This window comes from Mesoplodon mirus, assembly GCF_964341445.2.
Source record: "Mesoplodon mirus genome assembly, chromosome: 18".
Classification (NCBI taxonomy): domain Eukaryota; kingdom Metazoa; phylum Chordata; class Mammalia; order Artiodactyla; family Ziphiidae; genus Mesoplodon; species Mesoplodon mirus.
In genome coordinates this window covers 17,669,230-17,693,207 of record NC_138994.1, presented here as the reverse complement: position 1 = coordinate 17,693,207, position 23,978 = coordinate 17,669,230, and the positions used below count along the sequence as shown (strand labels likewise).

Here is a 23,978-nt window from a genome sequence, read left to right as displayed (position 1 = left end):
GCCCCTGGGACCGAGGCCTAGGATCCGACCCCGCCCGCCCCCCGGCGGACCGCCCCCCAGCGCCACAGGCCCGCCCCCCAGCGCCACAGGCCCGCCCGCCGGCTCTGACACCCAGCCCCAGCCCGGACAGGGCGGGGTGGCCTCTGGGCTCCGTCTGACCCTTAAGGGCTCCTGGACGAAAGGGCTGTGAGAGAGAGAGGGCAGAGAGCAGAGAAGGCAGTGCGGAGAATACGCTGAAAGCAGGGAAGGAGTTCACTCCTCCATGACCCCCCATAAACTCCCCCACCCCATTGCCAGCCAGGGGCTCCGGAGGGACTGGGTGACCCCACTGTGTTCCGCAGGCACCTTTGCGCTCCAGACCGCTCCGCAGCACCTTTAAGCAAAGTTGCTGAGCTGCTGAAGGCGGGGGTGGCGGGGGGGGCAGGGAATAACTGCTGATATGCGCATGTTTTTGCCCCTGTTTAACCCGGGTGGGAAACTTGGGCTTCTCTAAACTTGAAATGGGAAGTTGATGTCATCCTCCAGGTCCATCGTCCTGGGGACACTCATGTGGTGTGCCTGGGGCTAGGGATGTGGGTTCCCCAAGTGGAGGCATTTGCTGAGACTCCTTCAACTATGCACTCAAAATGGTGCATTTTATTATATGTAAACTATACCTCGATAATGTTAAATTTAAAAAAATAGAATGGCAACAAAATAACAAAAGTAGCATTGGGTTGTAACCCAAAGTATAAAATAAACCAACATCCATGAGTTCATGCTGGTGTAAATAAATGACTGGATAAATAAATAAATGAGGGAGAATAGACAAATTTCCCATTCAGAGGAATTCCAAACAGTTTTGGTAAATATCCAAGGTGGAGAATGGCTTCCCACTCCTTAAGTGTAGACGGTGCATAGTGACTTTCTTCCAAAGGGAGCAAAAGAGTAACTTTACAATGGAGAAACCTGATGAAAACCACATCAAGGTCAACATCAACAGTTATGTCATGTTGGCAGTAAGTACCCTGGATATGATGTGGTCTTCCTACCCAAAAGCCCATAATCCCACTCTAATTATGATTAAAACTTTAGACAAATCCCAATAAGACACAGACTACACAGCACCTTACCAGAACCCCTTGAAACTGTCAAGGTCATCAAACAAAAGCAGGGAAAGTCTGAAAAATTGTCACAGCCAAGAGAAGCCCAAGGAGACATGATAACTAAATGTAACGTGTATTCTGGACGTGTTCCTGAGAGAGAAAAAGGATGTTAGGGGGAGACTAAGGCAATTTGAATAAATTGTGGAATATAGTTAATAAGAATGTATCAATATTGGCTCTTTCAATGTGACAAATGTACCATATTCACGATGTGAACAGAAGGGGAAATTGGGAGGGAGGTATATGGGAATTCTGAATGATCTTTGTAACTTTTCTGTAACTTTGTAACTATTCTAAAGTTAAAAGTTCATTAAAAAAAAAAAGTAAAATAATTGGGGCAATGCTTCCTACCCCCAGGCCTGCAGACTTCCTGCTGATGAGAGGCCAAAGTGGAAGGAATAAAGTGGTGGAGAGGATTGATCCACCTAGAGGTGGGGATTAGCTTTTCTTGCTCTGCCGGGGGCCCTCTTGAAGCCTGGTGTAGTCTCAGAAGCCTTTCCAGAATAATGCTTTTAAATGCACAAAATAAAATGCAGAACATTCCATGGCATCCAATTACATTGAAATACAGGTCCAAACTATAAAGAAATAAATTTGTGATAAAGTAATATATGTGTTTCTTTAACACAAGAACAAATAACAAGATCTGATGGAGGCCTAAGAATTACTGTATTTTTGAAATAGTGATGAATGTAAACATATTTCAAGTTCTCTGCCACCTCTGTAATGTGCTATGAAAAATCTGTAACTTTTTTTTTGAATTTTATTTTATTTAGTTTTTATACAGAAGGTTCTTATTAGTTATGTATTTTACACATATTAGTGTATACATGTCAATCCAATCTCCCAGTTCATCCCACCACCATCACCCCCCCTGCCACTTCCCGCCTTGGTGTCCATACGTTTGTTCTTTACATCTGTGTCTCAATTTCTGCCCTGCAAACTGGTTCATCTGTATCATTTTCCTAGGTTCCACATACATGCATTAATATATGATATTTGTTTTTCTCTTTCTGACTTACTTCACTCTGTATGACAGTCTCTAGATCCATCCACGTCTCTACAAATGACCCAATTTCGTTCCTTTTTATGGCTGAGTAATATTCCATTGTATATATGTACCACATCTTCTTTATCCATTCTTCTGTCGATGGGCATTTAGGTTGCTTCCATGACCTGGCTATTGTAAATAGTGCTGCAATGAACATTGGGGTGCACATGTCTTTTTGAATTATGGTTTTCTCTGGGTATATATGCCCAGTAGTGGGATTGCTGGATCATATGGTAATTCTATTTTTAGTTTTTTAAGGAACCTCCATAGTGGCTGTATCAATTTACATTACCACCAACAGTGCAAGAGGGTTCCCTTTTCTCCACACCCTCTCCAACATTTGTTGTTTGTAGATTTTCTGATGATACCCATTCTAACTGGTGTGAGGTGATACCTCATTGCAGTTTTGATTGGCACTTCTCTGATAATTAGTGATGTTGAGCAGCTTTTCACGTGCTTCTTGGCCATCTGTATGTCTTCTTTGGAGAAATGTCTATTTAGGTCTTCTGCCCATTTTTGGATTGGGTTGTTTGTTTCTTTAATATTGAGCTGCATGAGCTGTTTATATATTTTGGAGATTAATCCTTTGTCCGCTGATTCGTTTGCAAATATTTTCTCCCATTCTGAGGGTTGTCTTTTCATCTTGTTTATGGTTTCCTTTACTGTGCAAAAGCTTTTAAGTTTCATTAGGTCCCATTTGTTTATTTTTGTTTTTATTTCCATTACTCTAGGAGGTGGATCAAAAAAGATCTTGCTGTGATTTATGTCAAAGAGTGTTCTTCCTATGTTTTCCTCTAAGAGTTTTATAGTGTCTGGTCTTACATTTAGGTCTTGAATCCATTTTGAGTTTATTTTTGTGTATGGTGTTAGGGAGTGTTCTAATTTCATTCTTTTACATGTACCTGTCCAGTTTTCCCAGCACCATGTATTGAAGAGACTGTCTTTTCTCCATTATAAATCCTTGCCTCCTTTGTCATAGATTAGTTGACCATAGGTGTGTGGGTTTATCTCTGGGCTTTCTATCCTGTTCCATTGATCTATATTTCTGTTTTTGTGCCAGTACCATATTGTCTTGATTACTGTAGCTTTGTAGTATAGTCTGAAGTCAGGGAGTCTGATTCCTCCACCTCCGTTTTTTTCCCTCAAGACTGCTTTTGCTATTCGGGGTCTTTTGTGTCTCCATACAAATTCTAAGATTTTTTGTTCTAGTTCCATAAAAAATGCCATTAGTAATTTGATAAGGATTGCATTGAATCTGTAGATTGCTTTGGGTAGTATAGTCATTTTCACAATATTGATTCTTCCAATCCAAGAGCATGGTATATCTCTCCATCTGTTGGTATCATCTTTAATTTCTTTCATCAGTGTCTTATAGTTTTCTGCATACAGGTCTTTTGTCTCCCTAGGTAGGTTTATTCCTAGGTATTTTATTCTTTTTGTTGTAATGGTAAATGGGAGTGTTTCCTTAATTTCTCTTTCAGATTTTTCATCATTAGTGTATAGGAATGCAAGAGATTTCTGTGCATTAATTCTGTATACTGAAACTTTACCAAATTCATTGATTAGCTCTAGTAGTTTTCTGATGGCATTTTTAGGATTCTCTATGTATAGTATCATGTCATCTATCTGCAAACAGTGACTGTTTTACATTTTCTTTTCCAATTTGTATTCCTTTTATTTCTTTTTCTTCTCTGATTGCTGTGGCTAGGATTTCCAAAACTGTGTTGAATAATAGTGGTGAGAGTGGACATCCTTGTCTTGTTCCTGATCTGAGAGGAAATGCTTTCAGTTTTTCACCATTGAGAATGATGTTTGCTGTGTGTTTGTCATATATGGCCTTTATTATGTTGAGGTAGGTTCCCTCTATGCCCACTTTCTGGAGAGTTTTTATCATAAATGGGTGTTGAATTTTGTCAAAAGCTTTTTTCTGCATCTATTGAGATGATCATATGGTTTTTCTTCAATTTGTTAATATGGTGTACCACATTGATTGATTTGCATATATTGAAGAATCCTTGCATTCCTGGGATAAATCCCACTTTATCATAGTGTATGATCCTTTTAATGTGTTGTTGGATTCTGTTTGCTAGTATTTTGTTGAGGATTTTTGCATCTATATTCATCAATGATATTGGTCTGTAATTTTCTTTTTTTTTTTTTCTTTTTGCGGTACGCAGGCCTCTCACTGTTGTGGCCTCTCCCGTTGCGGAGCACAGGCTCTGGACGTGCAGGCTCAGTGGCCATGGCTCACAGGCCCAGCCGCTCCGCAGCATGTGGGATCTTCCCGGACCAGGGCACAAACCCGTGTCCCCTGCATCGGCAGGCGGACTCTCAACCACTGCGCCACCAGGGAAGCCCGTAATTTTCTTTTTTTGTAGTATCTTTGTCTGGTTTTGGTATCAGGGTGATGGTGGCCTCATAGAATGAGTTTGGGAGTGTACCTTCCTCTGCAATTTTTTGGAAGAGTTTGAGAAGGATGGGTGTTAGCTCTTCTCCAAATGTTTGATAGAATTCACCTGTGAAGCCATCTGGTCCTGGACTTTTGTTTGTTGGAAGATTTTTAATCACAGTTTCAATTTCATTCCTTGTGATCGGTCTGTTCATATTTTCTATTTCTTCCCGGTTCAGTCTTGGAAGGTTATACCTTTCTAAGAATTTGTCCATTTCTTCCAGGTTGTCCATTTTATTGGCATAGAGTTGCTTGTAGTAGTCTCTTATGATGCTTTGTATTTCTGCGGTGTCTATTGTAACTTCTCCTTTTTCATTTCTAATTTCATTTCTAATTTTATTGATTTCAGTCCCCTCCCTCTTTTTCTGGATGAGTCTGGCTAATGGTTTATCAATTTTGTTTATCTTCTCAAAGAACCAGCTTTTGGGTTTATTGATCTTTGTTATTGTTTTCTTTGTTTCTATTTCATTGATTTTTGCTCTGATCTTTAGGATTTCTTTCCTTCTGCTAACTTTGGGTTTTGTTTGTTCTTCTTTCTCTAGTTCCTTTAGGTGTAAGGTTAGACTGTTTATTTGAGATTTGTCTTGCTTCTTGTTTCTTGAGGTAGAGGCTTGTGTTGCTATCAAGTTCCCTCCTAGAACTGCTTTTGTTGCAGTTTTGGATCATCGTATTTTCATTGTAATTTGTCTCTAGGTCTTTTTTGAAAAAAATCTGTAATTTCTATTGGTGATGTCACAGCTGTTGCTAATATCACTGCAGTGTGTTTTCTCCATTTGTAATAGAAATGCTAAGTTTCTGTTAGAGGACAGTGAAAATAAAGAGAATTTCCCCCCTAAGACCCTGGGTTAAAAATGTCTAATTTAGGGAGAATTCCCTGGCAGTCCAGTGGTTAGGACTTGGCTGTTTCATTGCCATGGCCTGGGTTCAGTCCCTGGTTGGGGAGGTAAGATCCTGCAGCACAGCCAAAAAAAAAAAAAAAAAAAGTCTTAATTTAGAAAAATGCTATGCAGAGCCTCCTGGAAAGAGAGAAGAAAACTAAGATCTATTACTTATTAACAGAGGTGGGGTCCACTCCTGGGGGATTTGTGGGAAGTGGGGGGAGGGCAGGAAACCATGGAGGCCTGCATGGAGGAAGTAGCATTTGAGTTGGGCTTTCACAGACTGCTAGGGCTCAGGCATGCAGAAACTAGGGTGGGAAAAGATCTTCTGGGCAGAGCAGCAGAGGGAACCAGGCTGGGTGTGCCTAGTTTGGCAGGAAGGCGGGTAATGAGTTCCATAAGTTGGTTTCCACAAGAAGCACTTGATCTTGACGGTCCCTTGTTTGCTAAGACCCAGCAACGGTTCAGAGGCTCAGGCACCAGCGCCACCCTGCTCTGCAGCTTGGCAGCCAGGAGGCCTGGGCTTGCTGAGACCACAGACCCGCCTGGTTCTGGAGGGGAAAGAAGGGTGCCACTCAGGTTTGGGGGTGCTCAGGGATGAGTCCCAGCCAGCCCTCTGCTCCCCACCCCACAGCCTGTTCAGGAAGATGTGCTCCCTCAGGAAAGCCTGGAGATGTGATTTGCCAGGGTGGCTGCATTTTGATACTTCATTTCTATTACGGTGGCTTTTTTTTTTTTTTTTTTTTGCGGTACGCAGGCCTGTCACTGTTGTGGCCTCTCCGGGTGCAGAGCACAGGCGCCAGATGCGCAGGCTCAGCGGCCACGGCTCACAGGCCCAGCCGCTCCATGGCATGTGGGATCCTCCCCGGCCGGGGCACGAACCCACGTCCCCTGCATCGGCAGGCGGACTCTCAACCACTGCACCACCAGGGAAGCCCTACGGTAGCTTTAAGTTGCCCAATATATTCATTATTCTTGAAATGAATTGGCTCTTAAGGGGAAAGGGTAACTGACGCTCTGCTCACGCCTGCATCTCACTCTGCCCTTGCCAGGACTGTCATGAAGGGGGGGAAATAGAATTCCAATAGGTTACATATCTTGCCAGAGGTCACATAACTAGTCCTGTGGAGGAGGTGGAATTTAAGCCCAGAAGGTGCAACCTGAAAGTAATCCTAAACCTCATATCATAAATGACCTTGTCTGGCTGCAGTACTGCTTACCAAAAAAACCCAATAACAAAAAGTCAAACAGAAACAAAAACAAACAAGCAAAAGCAGTTGAGCAAATGATAGTACTTAGCAAGCCACGCCTAGCTTTGCTTGCATCTCTCAAAAAAAATGGAAATGGGATCCAAGCCATGTCCCACAGTAGCACTTCTTTATGCTATTGACATGCTTTAAAACACTTGTGTTTATTTCAAAGTACTATATTTAGAGTATCTAAAAACTAAACAATTTAATGAGGCTTATAACAAAAACTGGCAGTCCCATGTCCCACCTCCTCCAGATTCTTGCTCCCATGGACAACCAGGTTCAACTCTTAACCACCTCTTCCAGCACTTACCTCCTCGTCTCTAAAGCACATGCTTATAAGCCTTGAATATGTGAATGTCTGTGCTCGTATTTCTGGAAATTTTGATTCTTTATCGCTTCTCCTTTGTGTTGAGCTCTTGTGTTGTGCTTGGATCCCAGGTCTCCCTTTCCCTTCATTAATTTCTTTCATTTTTGAAAAGTGGGTGCTCTGGGGGCTTCCTGGGAACAGATGCGGAAGTGTCTGCAAATGTCTTGGTGCAGGCTTTGCCCATGATTGACAGTTTGGCTGGGTGTGGAATTCTAATATTTATTTACTTATTTATGGCTGCGTCGGGTCTTTCTTGTGGCATGCGGGATCTTTGGTTGTGGTGCGCGGGCTCCAGAGCATGTGGGCTGAGCAGTTGTGGTGCGTGGGCTTAGTTGCCCCGTGGCATGTGGGATCTTAGTTCCCCGACGAGGGATTGAACCTGTGTCCCCTGCATTGGAAGGCAGATTCTCAACCACTGGACCACCAGGGAAGTCCCATGTATGGAATTCTAAATGGAAATCTTTCCCCCTCAGTCTCAAAGGCCTGGCTCCATTGTCTTCTAGCTTCCAGCCCCGTGTTACTTGAAGCCACATTTCCTATTGTCACCACGCTGCTCCCTTCCATCCCTTCCTGCCTGGGCAAGAGCAGCCTCTTATTCTCTTTACCCCTCCCCTCTCTGGCCTCCAATCCAACTCCCTCCAACTCCACTGGCCCAGAGGCCCCTGTCTTTTAAAATCTCTCCCGCCCTCCCCTGCTCTTTTTCTGTCCCTGTGCCCACCCTGCTGATTCTGCCTCACAGACGCCCAGAAACCATGAGGAGTGGGGTGGAGATGCTGGAAACACCCCTAGGCTCATCAAATGTGTCCTCTTTATAAAAGTTACACCCCAAAGCCCATGCTTCTTTCTCCCTCTACACCAAGGCATTTTTCCTGGAGAGGAGGCAGAGAGTCCTGTTAGAATCAGGAGGACCCAGCGAATTTAATCTGAAGTAGCTGTCCAGGAGATTTGTCAGTGCTTGCCTCCAGACCTACTTGGGAAGCACTTCTCCATAGCACTCTATAAAAATAGGGACTTCTGGGCTTCCCTGGTGGCGCAGTGGCTGGGGGTCCGCCTGCTGATGCAGGGGACGCGGGTTCGTGCCCTGGTCTGGGAGGATCCCACATGCCGCGGAGTGGCTGGGCCCGTGAGCCATGGCCGCTGAGCCTGCGCGTCCGGAGCCTGTGCTCCGCAACGGGAGAGGTTGTGGCAGTGAGAGGCCCGCGTACCGCAAGGAAAAAAAAAAAAAAAAAAAGACATCCCTGGTGGTCCAGTGGTTAGGACTCAGCGCTTGCACTGCAGGGGCCCAGGTTCGACCCCCAGTCGGGGAACTAAGATCCCACAAGCATCACGGCAAAAAAAAAAAAAAAAAAAGAAAAAAGAAAAATGGCAGTAGTGTTATACGTAAACAAAGGTTAATGATCACAATATAGAACCTTCCCACAGGACAACATGGAAAGGACTAACAACCCAATAAAAAAGTAAACCCACAGAATAAATGACCCAAGGCACTTCCCACCAGAAAGGGGGCTGTTCTTCCTATCTCTGCCCCTTTCAGAACGTGGGCTCGGCTAGCTGGACACTTGTGTCGGGTGTCGGGGCTCTGGGATCAAGAGGGACAGTTAGAATCTGTATGCCGGGACAGCCAGTGATGATGGCTACCTGACCAGTCCAGTCCTGCATTCTGCCCTGCCGGGTCTTTCAGCTCCTGTTGTTAACCCAGCTGTCACACTGTCGGGCTGCCCAGTGTCACAACCTCCTTCCCGTGTTTGGGGACCTCCCCACCTTAGGAATCTTACTGGAAGCTCCTTGCCCAGGCTGCACCAATCAGATGCCTGGCCCTGCCCTTGAACAGAGAGCCACACGGCTGAGGAGTGAGGCCACAAGATGGAGTCTGCAACCGTGGCAGCGGCAGTGGCCAGGTTACCATGTGGGGAGGGAGGTACACTTTATATAAAAATATTTTGTAATTTTTGGAGTATGTGTTATCCTTTAAAACTTTTATTGTCAGATACTTACACGTGAGTATATAAAACGTGAGTGTCCAGTGGGAAAAGTTATAAAGCAAACACCCTTGGAACCACCACCCAGATCAAATGGAACATTTCAAGTACAAAACTACTGCTCCCCTATGGCCCAGCACCCTCACTCCCAGAAACACAAGCAAAAACACGTACAAGGATCTTCGCGGAAACATGTTCTGAAGAGCAAAAACCAAAATAAAAGGAGTTGGCAGTGTGCTGGCACGTACACGAATGACTGTGCTTAATCCCCACACCCTGGCTGGGGATGAGGTGGGGAAGACGGCGGCTGAGGCTCTGCCACAACAACTTGCCTGGTGGGATGGCGGGGCAGGGGCACTAGCTGGCCTGACTCAAGGTTTCTTTATTTTGGTCCTTTGTATAAAAATAAAAAATCTTCAAGTGTTCATTGTTTCTCTGTTGAGCAATTCCTCTTTAGGAAATGTAGCCTATGTACATAACAATAAATATGGCCAAAGCTTTCTGTTCAAAAATAGTCATCACGGCCATATTTTTAGAGCCCTCAAGTAAAACGTTTTGAATGTCCAATAATGGGTAAACAGGGCTTCCCTGGTGGCGCAGTGGTTGAGAGTCCGCCTGCCGATGCAGGGGACACGGGTTCGTGCCCCGGTCTGGGAAGATCCCACATGCCGCAGAGCGGCTGGGCCCGTGAGCCATGGCCGCTGAGCCTGCGCGTCCGGAGCCTGTGCTCTGCAAGGGGAGAGGCCACAACAGTGAGAGGCCCGCCTACCGCAAAAAAAAAAAAAAAAAAAAAAAAAAAAAAATAATGGGTAAACAAATTCTGATTAGAATTTGTCTTTGTCATTAGAATGACTGTCTATACCGTAGTCATTCAGAGAAAAGATTTTAACAATGTGAAAAATGCTTGTTAAATAAAACGCGCAGAAAACACAATTGTTCATAGAATACGATCACAAGGATGTACAAAGTAAAAGAAGAAGACCAAAATATCCCAAATGTTAAGGAAAATAACAAAAAGAAAAGAGATAAAGATGAGGAGGGAAAAGGTAAACATCAATTTTCCCAAGATTCCCTCTAGGAATCGTTCGTTCCTCGGTCTACACTGCGGCTGTTGCACGTATGATTTCGTCTGTCCCACTCTGCGGTGTGTCCCGCACCACACTCGCTCTCCTGAAGGACCAGGAGCCCTGGGCACTGCGCTAGCCTCTGAGGTCCAGGCACTGCCTAGAACTGGGCTCCCATTTTATTTCCTTTAGCCCCTGTCCCCTTCAGAGAGGCTGGAAAGGTAAACTCCAGTTTGGAGGCTCCACCCACCTCTCTCTCCAAGTGGCTCAGCCTGGTCCTGACTCGGTCGTCCGGCCAACAACTGGTCCTGTTAGAGCTGTGGCCTCAGGCCCTCAGGCCAGGGGCTGGGGCAGTTCTTGGGCCCACAGGCCAGGTGGCACCTAGTCCTGACCCCGAGCTCCATCCCGTGCCTTCCTCAGCTGAGCCCTGAGGCCTCTTCCTGGAGCCCTGGAGGGAGCTCGGCCTCGGGCCGATGGCACAGGGTCAGGGTCCTACCCTCAAGGAGCCAGAAAACGGGGTGGAGGGGCCGGGCGAAGATGGCATGGAAGGTATACAAGGGTTGGGTCTCGGGCTCCAGGCTGTAGAAGGTGAGGCAGCCAGAGGTCAGGTCCAAATCCATGCCCAGGAGCCGCCCTGATACCCCCGGGAGGCGCTGGGCCTCCCCATTGTGCCAGGCCTGGGTGCTGTCCTCCTGAATGCAGAGCCCCCAGGAGCTGGGCCCGCGGCCGATGTTGTCTGTGTGGGGCCCCAGCTTGCGCCTCGTCAGTTCCGAGTAGGCGACGCCCAGCGTCACCGAGTGGTTGGACGCATGTACCTCCCAGTAGTGCCGCCCGGCCTGGAAGCTCTGGGCACACTGCACCTGCCAGAGCTCGAAGCTGCCCGGCCCATCTGGGCCCCGGGGCTTGCGACAGTGCTTTACCCGCTGGTCTTGCCGAGACAGGTAGAAGTGACGGTTGGCGCTGACGGGGTCGAAGGTCAGGTTGCGATAATCTGTTGGGCAGAGATGGACGGAACGTGAGCAGGCAAGGGTGCCTGTGCCTGGCCACCATCCTGTCCCCAGAGGGGAGAGACAGCAACTGAAGCTCCACGGGCGGATCGCCAGACATCTGCCGGGGCGACTGCAAGCTGAGCTAACATGGACATCATCTCAGCATCCAACCCTCCTCCATGCAACCCGAGGTGGAACCTTCCATCAGCCTCGTTTCACAGATGAGAAAACGGAGGTTCAGAAAGGTCACCTAACTTCGTAGTAAGTGGAAGAACTGTGATCGATCCCAGACCTGTGTGCCCAGAATCTCCTTAAACACTACACTGGCTGCACATTTAAGAGGTGTGCATCCTGCAACAGGTGTGCAGGGGGGCGAGTCTAGCCCCAGGGAGGGGAGTGAAACAGACTTCCTGTACAGAACAGTCACAGCACGTGCCCTGCACACACACGTGCGCACAGTGCACACGTGTACACACACAGACCCACGTGTACACACAATGCACTCACACGCACACGCTCACACAGGTGCACATACACATTCAATGGGCCTTCTTACTCTGCCAGAGTTTCCTCCTCAGTGGACAAACGAGGCTCGGGACTGGTGCCAGGGGACCTGGGGCCTCTAGGGGGCAAAGCAGTGTTTTAGGGGAGTGATCTGGAGGGGAGCTCATGGGGGGCTGGGTCCTGACTCCATTACCACCCCAGTGGGAAGAACAGCTGGGCCCAGAGGGGTAGAGAGAGATCTGGGGTCAGCCTTACCCATGGAGCCAAAGTCAGCAGCCTCAGCTGGTGCTCCGGGGTGGCCCCCCTCTTCCAGGAGGAGGGCACACAGCTGGCTCAGGGACTCCTTCAGGCCACCCAGCTGCTCATCTTCATCCCAATGTGGGAGAGTCAGTGGCCCAAGAGGGCCTGGGGGCACCAGGAGCTGTGATTCCTGAGCCCCGGGGACAGCTGCAGTAAGCCGGGACACGAGGGGCAGGCACACCGGTCCCCCACCCTGCCGCCCCAAGGCCCGGTACCTGGAGGAAGGTCCGGTCATCCAATTGCTCCAGGAGGTTGCAAATCCTGTGGTCACAGCAAGACAAGGCCTCCAGGTGGCCCTGCAGTCGCTGTTTCTCGTCCCGGGCCTGTTCCAGCGCCTGTGTCTTGGCCACCTCGATGTCCCTCAGAGCCAAGTCCCGCTGCATCTCCAGGGCCTGCAGCAGGCGGCTGAACTTGCCAGAGATCACGGAGGTCAGGGTGCAGGCTGAGCTCTGGGTGGGCACAGGAGAAGTCGAGGGCAGCCAGGGCCCTGGGCTGCCCGCTAGCCTGAGGGGTGGGAACGTGGGGAGCCACGGTCCCTGGAATCTCTCCCCCCGTTCAGCCCTTCCTTTCCTGCTGCCAGGAGGCATTTTCAAGGCAGCTTACACCTACTGCCCAGTGTCCCAGGGACCAGCCGGTGGCTGCTTGAAGGACACAGCATGAGGACATGGGGGGTGTGGAACAGACAGGCCTTATACCTGGATCTGGCTGCTTCGCTGCTGCAGCTCCTGTAGCTGGCTCTCAGCTTGGGTGGCCTGCTGCTGGGTGACCTCCAGTGTGGCTCTCAGCTGGGCCTGTGGTGCCCACCAGGGGACAGGTGACAAGAGGGGGCCAGGATCGGCTGTGAAGTTCCCCCCTCAGCCAGTCTAAACACCTGCAGATGCTGGGCATCCCCTCCTCATGCCACCCCAGGTGAGGCCAGCACGCAGAGCATCAGCCTTGGTGTGAGTCCCGGGAGAACTGGGTCAGAGTCCCAGGGAGGCCTGGACAAGGCCCCTTCCCCACCGGGAGCAGGGTGGCGCAGAGGCCTTGGGCTGAAGACGAGCAACCTGGGGCAGAGCAGCCCCCCACTACCCCCAGTCAATAAATGGGAGCTTAGGCGGCCTTGCGGGGAAGGGGCGACGACCCAAAGCACCAAAGCTTTTTGACAGGTGGGCAGTGCAGCGCAGGTATAAGGTGGGTTCTTCCAAATGCCTGGCCAGTCCTCAGGCCCAGCTTTGGACCTGAGGGGGAAGGGGGCACCCCTATTTGGTCGTGACATGTCTGGTCTCCTCGAGGATCAAAATGCTATACTCTCGTAGTTCAGGACTGCGCATCTGCTAGGGTTTGGTTCCCTGTACCAGGTCAAGAGCCTGTCTCGATTCTTCTCGTCCCAGCAACACTTTGATGGAAGGACGGATGTTATTCCCGATTCACAGATGAGGAAACAGGCCAAAGTAATCAGATCCTCCTAAGTGCAACAACGCTTGTGCCTCTGTTCAGGCCTCACCGCCTCCAGCACGTAAGACATGCTGAAGGTAGGAGGAGGCAGGGCAGACTTTTCTGGTTCACCCTGACTCTCCCCCACGTGTCCCTGGGACACTGGGCAGTAGGTGTAAGCTGCCTTGAAAATGCCTCCTGGCAGCAGGAAAGGAAGGGCTGAACGGGGGGAGAGATTCCAGGGACCGTGGCTCCCCACGTTCCCACCCCTCAGGCTAGCGGGCAGCCCAGGGCCCTGGCTGCCCTCGACTTCTCCTGTGCCCACCCAGAGCTCAGCCTGCACCCTGACCGCCGTGACCTCTGGCACACATCCAGCCCCTCACACCCCAGCGTCACGTCCCCTCTCCCTAGCCAAACTGTAGCTCCTGCAGTACGCCTGCCGCCGGCTGTACCACCTGCTCCTCCCTCTCTCCCTGGTGCTGCCCTCCACTGCAAACTTCGATGCTTAGTGCAAGGTTAGGCCCCACAAGCAGTAACACCCTGTCCTTACTCTGTGCCTTCAGCAGCCACAGGGATGATCCTCCACATCTGGCTCTGGGCTCCTTGACCTCCTCATTCCATCTCAGCCACTCACCCCTGTAACTTCACCCTGGACCCGTCACCAGCTCTAACATCTCTACTCCAAGCATCTATTTTCTGACCACCACCTCATTTCAAACCAGAATAAAAACAGGGCCAAGCGAAGCTGCTGAAGCTGCCAGCCCCGCCCGGGCGCAGAGAGCAGGACGGGGTCCCCCGAGGGTCACCTCGCGCTCTCGGCGCTCGGCGTCCAGCAGCGTCCGCTCGTGGAGGCGACACTCGCGCACGGTGCACACGCTGCACACGCAGAGGCCCTCGGTGCGGCAGAAAAGCTCGAGCGGCCTCCCGTGCCGGGGGCAGCGGGCGCCGGGGCCGGGGTCGGGGTCGGGCGCGGGCGCGGGCGCCTGCCGGGCGCACAGGCCCTCCAGCACGCCGCTCAGAGCCACGTTGCGGCGCAGCTCGACGCTGTCGGGGAAGGGCGCCCAGCACTCGGGGCACACCTTCTCGTGGTGGCTCCACCAGGCCCGGATACAGGCCCTGCAGAAGTTGTGGCCGCAGAGCAGCGTCACCGGGTCCTGGTAGAGCCCCAGGCAGATGGCACAGGTCAGCGTGTCCTCCAGCCTCTGCGCGGCCATGGCGGCGGCGGGCGGCCCCAGGCGGGCGGGCGGAAGACCGGAGCCTCTTAAAGGGACCGCCGGCGCCCGGGTGTGGGTGCGGCGGGCGGAGCCAAGACCCGCCTGGGAAGACGAACTTGACAGCCCTTCTTCCGCCCCGACCAGCCGCCACTCCCAGCGCGCTCGCTCCACCCTGCGCCGACGGCTGCGGGATTGGCTTCCCATTCCGTTGCTCGGCCCCTGTCAACTCCGAGACACCCCTGCCTGCCTTTTACCACCCCGGGCTGCGAGTTGGGGTCCAGCTCTCTCTGGGACCTCCATCCTGCTTCCCTAGATCCTCAGTCCAGCAGCTCCCGTGCAGGGAATCTGGACACACGAGGCTTGGGAAACCTGTCAGGCCTCCAGGCCTCCTCCTGGCTGAGGGCGACCACGGGAACCTCTTCTGAGCCCCTAATCTGAAAATCTCATGCAAATACTACTAACAACAAGGGTTGTTGTTATCTACCTCCCAGGGGTTTTGGCGATTAAATGGAACAGGACCGCACATGGGAGTGCCTGGCAATGAGCATGGGGCACACAGCTAGTACCCATTAAATGCTCTCTCCTGACCCGAGGGGCCCTGCTGCACTTTCTCCTTGAGCTGAGTTTCAGGCACTTGCCGGATTAGGGTGTCTCCCTTCTCTAGGTTATGCCCAATTTTGGTTCTTTCAAAGTAAACAGTGAGGTGGAAATTTCTGGTTACCAAGAGACAGAGACCAAAAAACAGTGGTTCCTTCCTACCCCCTTTAATGGAAACTCAAAGCAAGCTTCAACTGCACTTGGAATCCCCTCTTGGTGTCAGCCCTCTGCTGGGGAGAGTTCCTTGTTTGCAGGTCCCAACTGTTCTGGAACCTCACTTTTTAGAGAGGTGGTTCCCCTGCAGCTGAGCACAGAAGGATCCTGACTGCTAACCCACCTGCCCTGGGGCAGTGTGTGTTGGGCCCGCATGAGTTGGAGGAGGGTTAACTCTTTCTTTCCAAAGGAGCTGGCCTAATTTTGAGGCGGGGCGTCCTCTCCCTTCGATGCAGCAAGCATATTATGTCTTCTGTGTGGCAGTATGTGAAGTTTCTCTTGCTGGAAAAGGTGCATTGATCTCTTGACTGGCTACTAGGCAGTCTTTGCCTTTAGAGAGGAGAAATACCCTAACCATCCAGCAAGCACTCAGAAGCCTTCTGGGTTCTGAGCAGGGGGCGTGCCCAGAGATCTCTGAGACCTGCCTTTGCCCCACCTGACAATGTTTCTTATTCAAAGCATCTGGAGGCCAGGAGCCTGTGAATAGCGAGCAAGGGGCCAATGCCCAGGGCTGGCAAATTTCTTTCAAGAGGACTGTGGGAGCAGCCAGGGCCCACTGCCTGCTTTTCTTCTGCACCCGTCTTCAGCCAGTGGATCGCAGGGCTTCTGACACCCTCAGGAAGCAGAGGTGAGGGGTCACCTCCTGGGGTGGGAGGCAGCCTTCTTCCCACCCATAAAGCAAGAGTCCCACCAGGGGGCACTCTGGTTGCTCCCAGAACATAGACCCAGACCAGCTACAGCAAAAATCAATATATTCATACCCCCAACTCCCCAGCCTTCTTCACTCCCAAGCCCTGGGCCTGCTGGGAGGGCAGCAGAGGGGCTGCCTCAGGCAGGCCAGAGAACCCCAATGCTTGGCCCCCTTGGCACTGTGTCTCTATTGCTCCCGCCTGCAGAGCCTGACAGGGTGGCCTGAGAGGCCCAGTCCACTCTCTGAGGGGGGTGGCACTCCAGCCACTCAGTAGATGCCATAGGTGGGTTCGTGACTGTCTCTGTACCGGTCCAGGTAGCGCAGGGGCTGCCGGTGGGGGAAGCACTTCTGCTTAGGGTGATAGGGGGGTGGCCGCACAAACTCAAACACAGGCTCTCGCATGTCTGCAAGAAGAGTGAAGGGGCGTGTGTGTGGACTGCTGCTGGCCTGAGCCCCTCTCTCATCTGCCAGGTGGGACTGCCCAGGCTGGCACCACCCAGCCAGCCCACCCCAGGAGTGGCACGCCTGCTGGTGGCCCTCTCCTGACAGGCGCTCCTCCTGGCACGTCAGGAGAGGTCTGTGAGCTCAGGCCAGCCGCCCCCTCCCCCAGCCCACTCTGCCCTTACCCAGGAGCTGGTGGAAGATGTGGGTGACCGAATCATCCCAGCGGCACTGGAAGAAGGCCAGGCCAGCTGGAGTCATGGCATCTTGGTGTTTCTTGTAGAAATCAAAAGTGTGGAAGGTCCGCAGGGCAAGCTGGTAGCTGGAGGAAGAGAGGAGCATTAGAGAGTGGGGAGGGGGGCATCAGAGCCCCACAGGCAATGCTGAGAAGCCCCTTAGGGTCTGCCTAGCACAGCTCAAGTTACGAGAGAGGAGAACTGAGAAAGACTGACCACTGCTGGGAAGCTGGCCTGAGGCTGGGGGTAGCTGTGTGTGTGTGTGTGGGGGGGGCACAGATTACCAAGGTGAGGGCCGGGTGTCCCCAGAGAAGTCGATTGGCTTGTCCTGCTTGAAGAGCAGAAAGGCAAAGCGGTGGAAGCCGGAGCCTCGGGCAGGGAAGGGGGGCAGGTAGGGACACGTCTCCTGTCCTTCAGCCACCCTGTTGCCCGGGATGTTGGTTCTGGTGGGAGAAAAAGCATCTGTTAATTGCCACTCGCGGGGGGTGGCAGCAGGAACATCCCCCACCCGTGTGCCCCCTAGAGATTGATACACCTCCCCAGGAAGAGAGACCCTAAAATGATCTCTATTGTACAGTCAAGTAGGAAGTAGAGCTCTGTACACCCTCGGAGGGACTGCAAACTTGTGGACGGAACAGTAGGGGCTCAGAGGCCGACAAGGGCCCCAGGAACTATCAAGATGAGAGCTAGGTCAAGCAGCCCGTTTACTGGCCCTGGGGGGCTGTGGGGATGCCACAGCCGTGCATGCAGGAGAGCCATGCGACCTTGGGCTGTTTTTCTCCCCGTTTCCCAAAGCCTCTAGGTTTGTCAGGGAGTGTTTGCCCAGCCTGGCACTGGGATGGCCGCTGTACCTGCCCCAGGTACAACTCCCCAGAGGGTCCTGTTGCACAGGCTAGTAACTGCAGTTGAATAAAAATGCCTAACCTCCTCCCCTTGGCCTGGTGCTCAGAACCAAAGGCCACCGAGAAAACAAGAGGCAGCCCACAGGTACCAGAGGCCTCTCATGGACTCCTTTCCCATTTGACTGTCACAGAGCCCCTCAGGGTGGCTACGGCATGTGGTGGCATCATCCTAGTTTTACAGGTGAGGAAATGAGTTCAGGGAGACCAGGAGGCCTGTGGGAGAGGCCAAGGCCCACTGCCTGCTTTCCTTCTGCACCCGTCTTCAGCCACTGGATCAGAGGGCCCCTGACACCCTCAGGAAGCAGAGGTGACGAACCACCTCCAGGGATGGTGGAGCCAAGACTGAAATTCAGGTGCAGCTCTTTCCAGGATGCCAGGACCTCCTGGAATGCTTCGGACCCACTCCCCTACCCCAGGTACTCACACCAGCCAGTGCAAATACTCGGCATCCGGTTCCAGCAGGTGTCCATCTGCACACAAACACACCCCACTGACTGCGGGAACTGCCGCCCCTTCCCAGCTCCTCCCTTGGAAGGAGCTGGGGCTGGAGCTTTCCATCTGGCCCCTCCCCCAGCTCCCCAGGGCCCTGGCTCACAGGAGGTGAAGGAGGCAGGAGTCCTAGTGAGCCCCAGACACCTACCCAAGTTGGTGAGCAGCAGTGTCCACATGGAGCCTTCGTCTGCCTCATAGGTCACCTCCGGGGCCTGGGCAGCCTGGTGGGGAAAGAACGAAGGAGCTGTCCCCCCGTCAGGGATGGACAAGCTGTTCTAAACAGACCTTCGTTCTGGAGGTCAGGAGCCTGAGGAACCTTGGAGAAAGGAGCCCATTCTGAACCAAATGCCCATGACAGCCCCTTGAGAGGCAGGTGGGCAAAGAGAGACTTATAGAAAGAACCCTACAGAGTTGACTATCCAGAGATGTGAACCACAAGAAGGCCAATGACCAGGGGCTAGGAGGGCACTCTGAAGACAATCAGTCACAGTAGTATACCAAGATGGAGATTCTTTTCCTTTCATTTTACATTCTCTTCCTTGTAATTACTGTATCATGGTGTTGTTTATCAGGAAATCAAAAAGAGGAGACAGAGAACAAGAAAACCCCAGATCAGCCTACACAGATGCCATGCTTGTGTCCTTAACCACCATACAAACCACCTCTATAAATGCTTTCAAAAAGGAGTTGTTGTCTGTGGCCCCATGGTGGGATGTGTCTGCGTACACAGGGCGGGGAGGGGCACAGGCCAGCAGTTACCTCAGTTGGAGTGACCTCATTGCCGTAGTACACAGGCACCAAGTCGTCCTCGCCTACAGCGTAGGCCACGTGCAGGGGGACTCGGGGCACGAAGGTGGCCCCGTGGAACAGGTCTCGATAGAGGCCGTAGTGTTCGGCCAGACGCTGCTTGTGGTAGGGGCCACAGGTCCTCTCCCACTCAGCCCTCACTGCCTCCAGTGGGATGCGTGCTGGGAAGGAATGATGCCAGCTGGGATGCAGGGTCAGGGCAGGGACACACCCAGGACCCTCTCCCTTGGAAAGGCTTACCTGTGCGGAGGCGAGCGGCCCGTTCTTCCTCCACATTGGCCCGCAGCGCCCGGAGGACCCGCTTCCGCTCCAACAGCTGTTGGGTCCGGCAGACCTTAGGTGGAGGCAACCCAATGTCAATCTTGTCTTTGGGATCTGGGGAGGGAAGGTGTGTTGGAGAAAGTGGGATCAGGTCTTGGTTAAGCTGCCTGTCCATACCTTTCCTTTCACTGGGCAAGCTCTGCTGCTAAAGCTTACCCTTTAATTCACAAAACTAAAATACACTGTGTAGTCAGCTTCACAGACATGAACAGGGTCCAGTTGCTGAGCAAATTGGATATAACTTGAGACTGATTCCTAAACCAGGTTACATCATCTGTCTCGGTCACGGGAAATCGAGGTGGATGGTCATCCCAGTTATAGTTAGGGATCACCTTCAAGCCTGTTCACAGCTGGCCATGGACTCGCACCTGTGTACCTGGCAGAATTCAGAGCTGAAGCTAGAAGGAAAGAAGCACTTCTCACACTTTAATGCACAAAACCACACAAGTCACCTGGGAAACTTGTTCAAATTCAGATTCTGAATCAGCAGGTTAGCGTGGGGCCTGAGACTCTGCATTCCTAACAAGCTCCTAGGTAATGCCCATGCTGCTGTTCCCAGAACACACTCTGAGGTGCAAGACCCTAGAAAACTTTCAATCCAGCACCCTTTCCCATTTACGGTAGACTATGACAATAAGAAAAAGACACTGAGCCCACATCAGGAGTGACGTTAGTCTAAGAATTCCGATTAACTGTATCCTTTAATCCTCACAACGATCTTGTGACACACAATCTTTTTATTTTACAGTTGAGGAAACTGAACCTCAGGGAAGTCACTCCCAAGAGATTGACTTGGGTTTAAATAAGATTCCACATGTGTGCCCTTAACCATCATTAAAATGCCTTCATAAATGCTTTCCAAAGAACAAACTCCTTAAGCGTAGTTAGTCTCTCAGGAGCAGGGTCCCTGAGTCACCTTGCCCAGGGCTTTCAATTTAATTCAGCAAAGTATTGCACACCTACGTGCTAAGCACTGTGCGGGTGCAAGGATCCAATGGTGGTCAAGACAGGCAGGATCCCCATCCTTAGGGAGCTCATAAACTGGGAGGGAGACAGCGAAAAGAGTCAGGATACGGTGTGGCCAAGGCTACATGAACAGTATTATAGGAGCAGAGAGGGGCGTTCTAACCCGGAACTGGGCCGTGGGGAGCTGGTCAGGAAAGGGCTTTAGGTGAAGAAATATCTAAGGTGGAACTCTAATAATGAGAGAAGGGAACGTTCCAAGTAGGGGAACCGAAAGGTGTGAAAAATCCTGGTGGGACTAAATCGCCACCGGTGCGCACGGGAACGCTGGCAGGCCCCCTCCCCCAAGCTCGGGGAGGACGCCGGAGGGGCACCCCCGAGTCCCAAGGCGGCGGGGTCACTGCCCAGCTCCGGTCGCCCCGCACCTGACTGCTCCCCGAAATGCTGCCGGTAGGTCCGCCACCAGTGCGGGTCCCGCGCCTCCTGCTCCGCCCGGCGCCGGTAGCGGTCGAAGCTGCGGTACTTCTTCAGCCGCTCCAGGTTGCTCACGTCGATGACCTCGTTGGGCATCGGCCCCAGAGGAGCGGTCCGGCGGCTCAGGGCGGCTGCGGGCAGACAGCGGGACGTCAGGCCGGCCCCGACCCGGCCCCACGGAGGTCGGGGGCGGGAGCTGGCTCGATCCCCAGGGTTTGGCTATACGGAGACCTCCAAGAGCCCTCACCTGAGGTGCTGAAGCCCCGCCACCTCCGACTTCCGTACACCGCGACTCGCCACCAGGTCGCCGCCATCTTCCCTCAGGCCGCCGCCGCCGCCGCCGCCGCCGAAGTCGCCGCCGCCACTCCTAAGACCCGGAAGAGGCGGCCGCAGCAGCGCCTGAGCGCACGGCGGAAGCCCCGCCCTAGCGTCATAGGATCCACGCCCCTTCCTAGGCCCAGGAGTCTTACTTCCTGGGATCCCCGAGCTCCTCCCTCCGGGAGGTGGCTGCGAACCTCGGGCGCCCCGTCTCCGGAAGTGACCGGTGGTGAACGGCGAGGCGGAGCTGTGAGCGGTCCGGACCCCTTCCCGCGTCCAGCCACCAGGGGGCGGCACAGACTGGGGACGGTCGGCCGGGCCCGCAGCCGCCTCGGCTCAACGAGGTAGGCGCTTTGCGGGGCTCTGGGTGCTGCTCTCTCTCAAGGGTCACCCAGTCCCTGAAGGCAGCATCCTGAGCACCTCCGGCAGCAAGGGCAGGGGAAGGGGTTGCGAGCAGGGATTCAGGAGTCCTCCTACTTGGGTTCAGATTCCAGATTGTGACCTTGCTGTCGCCCTTGCAGTTTCCTCATTTGGAAAAAAAAAGCACGTAGTAATAGTGCTTACCTCATAGGATTGTTAGAAGGATTAAATGTGAATTAACATATATAAAGCACTTAACTGTGGGATATGTGTTAGCTTTTGATCACCTCCAAGTTTTTGCCTTTGCTTAAACCTTTTCAGGGTTGTGTTGTTCTTGGGATTCAGTTCTAACAAGATGAAACGGTACCCCTGGTGATCTGGACCCGCTTCTGCTCTGGTCCCTCTGTCCTGGAATTCAAGCTTCCATGACACCAACCGTTTGTAACCCAGCAAAGGGCTCTTGTGCCTGTGATGCAGAAAGCCAGACTCTTGACACTGGATTTGCAGCATAGTAGATTTATTGCAGGGCACCAAGCAAGGGAGTGGGAGACAAACCTCAGATCCACCCCACCTTGGTCTTTGGGTTTTATTTTGTGTTTTTTTTTTTTTTTTTTAGGGGAGGAAAAAGGAAGCTGGGATTAATCATCATTTTTTGACATTTTTTAAAAGAATTTTTTAAAATATGGACCGCTTTTAAAGTCTTTATTGAATTTGTTACAATATTGCTTCTGTTTTCTGTTTTGGTTTTTGACTGCAAGGCATTTGGGATCTTAGCTCCCTGACCAGGGATGGAACCTGCACCCCCTGCATTGGAAGGCGAAGTCTTAACCACTGGACCACCAGGGAAGTCCCTACATTTCTTAATCAAAGTTTTGGGAATCAGGATGTTTCTGGTTTTCAACTCTCTGGCCAGGTGGTCCATGGCTTGGGGGTCTGTTAGCTCATCTTGCCCTGGAGAAACGGCCTGAGTTTGCACATGAATGGCGATATCTATAATAATAGCAATTTTGGTACATTAACGATGTTATCAACAGCAGCAGTTTTAGTCATCTGACTCTGGTTGATTACTGTTCAGTTAGCACAGGATTGAGATCAGAGGGGATAAGAAAGGGAATCAAGTTTTGGATAGAGAGGTTAATCATAAACTCGGTAAGGGAACATGGTTTTACAGGGACTCGGTTTCACATTTTCACTTACTCAGCACTTTTCTCCCCCTGGCACTGGACCTTTGCACATGCTGTTACTTCTGCCTTGCACTCCTTACCTTTCCCCCTGTTGCTTGGCTACCTCCTAGACCCCGTGAAGTGGTCCCTCCAGGAAGCCTTCCCTGATGTCTCAACCAGGGCTGCTGACCCATTCAGTTGCTCTGGTACTAGCAGAAGCTTGAGCCTCACATTCACACTGAAATGGCATGAGGGGTCTCTTAATCCAGCAGGAAGTGGCCACACCTTGAATTTGGTTTTCATAAACAGCAGCCAAACAGCTAAACTCACTGTCACTCCCAATTTTCCCATCAATGCACAGCTACTATATGTTAAGGCCCGTAAGACCCAGTCCTGCCCTTAAGGAGTCATTGCTTATTTTTATTATTTTTTATATTTTCATTTTTATTCAGATGTTACTTATTTTATTTTTTTGGCCGCGCTGCGTGGCATGTGGGATCTTAGTTCCCCGACCAGGGATCTAACTCACACCCCCTGCAGTGGAAGCGCGGAGTCTTAACCACTGGACCGCCAGGGAAGTTCCTGGAGGCACTGCTTATTAATTTGTGAAATTCTGCTGATCGAAGAGCAGAGCTGAAGGTTGTGAGCAGACCAGGACTGTGCCTCAGGCCGGGAGGAGCACAGGGGTTCCTATATTTCTAAAGTCCTGCGTGTGTTTAAATCTGGCCTCCTTTGCTATTTTATCTTCTCCTTTTGTTTCTGAATCCTCTTCTACATGCCTCTAAACCCACCCCCACTCCAGCCTGCCCCTCAAGAAATGAAGACTCATGGGACCTCCAGGGGCAGAGGCACAGGGTTTGCTAGTCACTCAGATGGCTATTATTTCTCCATATTCCTTACTTTTGAAAAACATTCCTGTTCTCTCGCTGCCCTAGAACCCTCCAAGAATGGGGCTTGCTGGGATTTTAACTGTTTGAAAGGCCTAGCAGGGATTCCCACTGCTATCAACTTGAGGCAAATAATAAACATGAATAACTCTTGAAACTGGAAGTATTAGCCCAGCCAGTGTCTTTGATCATCATTACTTTCCACCAATATTTCTCTTTCTACAGGGAACATCTGGGTTATGACCTTGAGGAATTGTTTATAATTTTGAAGGGAAAAGGAAAGATCAGCAGATACATAACACTCACTCCTGTGTGCAGCCGTCTCCCACCTGTGGTGTGGGGGAACGTTAATGAAAAGAGGGTGTGTAAGCCACCTGCCACACCTCAACGCCAGTGACAGGGATCCAGAGCAGTTACAGGCATTGGGTAACGTGTCACCGTAACTAAGTGCCCGTGGAATGTGTCTACTTGGCTGTTCCCATGGGCACCCAGTTGCCCAAGACA

At 51.6% G+C, this 23,978-nt stretch overlaps 2 protein-coding genes across 4 annotated transcripts; both read right to left on the bottom strand.

Moving 5' to 3' along the window:
- Positions 1–9,929: 9,929 nt before the first annotated feature.
- Positions 9,930–14,980, bottom strand: TRIM65 (tripartite motif containing 65). Of its 3 annotated transcripts, none has more exons than XM_082604961.1 (6): positions 14,202–14,978; positions 12,675–12,770; positions 12,195–12,428; positions 11,935–12,109; positions 11,732–11,797; positions 9,930–11,177 (listed from the first exon to the last, which is right to left on the bottom strand). In XM_082604961.1, exons 1-6 carry the CDS (start codon positions 14,811–14,813, stop codon positions 10,603–10,605), a joined length of 1,758 nt encoding a protein of 585 aa, XP_082461087.1. In that variant the 5' UTR covers positions 14,814–14,978; the 3' UTR covers positions 9,930–10,602. The 3 variants fall into 3 exon arrangements, with proteins under 3 accessions (XP_082461087.1, XP_082461089.1, XP_082461088.1); XM_082604963.1 differs by having other exon boundaries at positions 14,475–14,975; XM_082604962.1 differs by lacking the exon at positions 11,732–11,797 and having other exon boundaries at positions 14,202–14,980.
- Positions 14,981–16,154: 1,174 nt separating this feature from the next.
- Positions 16,155–21,140, bottom strand: MRPL38 (mitochondrial ribosomal protein L38). The gene is made up of 9 exons (XM_082604964.1): positions 20,994–21,140; positions 20,698–20,877; positions 19,229–19,363; positions 18,941–19,149; positions 18,330–18,402; positions 18,114–18,159; positions 17,072–17,230; positions 16,737–16,873; positions 16,155–16,514 (listed from the first exon to the last, which is right to left on the bottom strand). Exons 1-9 carry the CDS (start codon positions 21,058–21,060, stop codon positions 16,378–16,380), a joined length of 1,143 nt encoding a protein of 380 aa, XP_082461090.1. The 5' UTR covers positions 21,061–21,140; the 3' UTR covers positions 16,155–16,377.
- Positions 21,141–23,978: the final 2,838 nt, after the last annotated feature.

Bases quoted from the DNA above. Each gene is read 5' to 3' on its own strand.
- TRIM65 (XM_082604961.1), bottom strand. From the start codon at position 14,813: ATGGGAAGCCAATCCCGCAGCCGTCGGCGCAGGGTGGAGCGAGCGCGC. The intron at 12,110-12,194 runs GTACCGGGCCTT...CCCGGGGCTCAG, and splicing joins ATGACCGGACCTTCCTCCAG to GAATCACAGCTCCTGGTGCC. The intron at 11,178-11,731 runs GTAAGAAGGCCC...TCTGCCCAACAG, and splicing joins GAGGAGGAAACTCTGGCAGA to ATTATCGCAACCTGACCTTC.
- MRPL38 (XM_082604964.1), bottom strand. From the start codon at position 21,060: ATGGCGGCGACCTGGTGGCGAGTCGCGGTGTACGGAAGTCGGAGGTGG. The intron at 19,364-20,697 runs GTGCGGGGCGAC...TTCCCTCCCCAG, and splicing joins GCATTTCGGGGAGCAGTCAG to ATCCCAAAGACAAGATTGAC. The intron at 16,874-17,071 runs GTAATCTGTGCC...CTCTTCCTCCAG, and splicing joins GACACCCGGCCCTCACCTTG to CTACCAGCTTGCCCTGCGGA.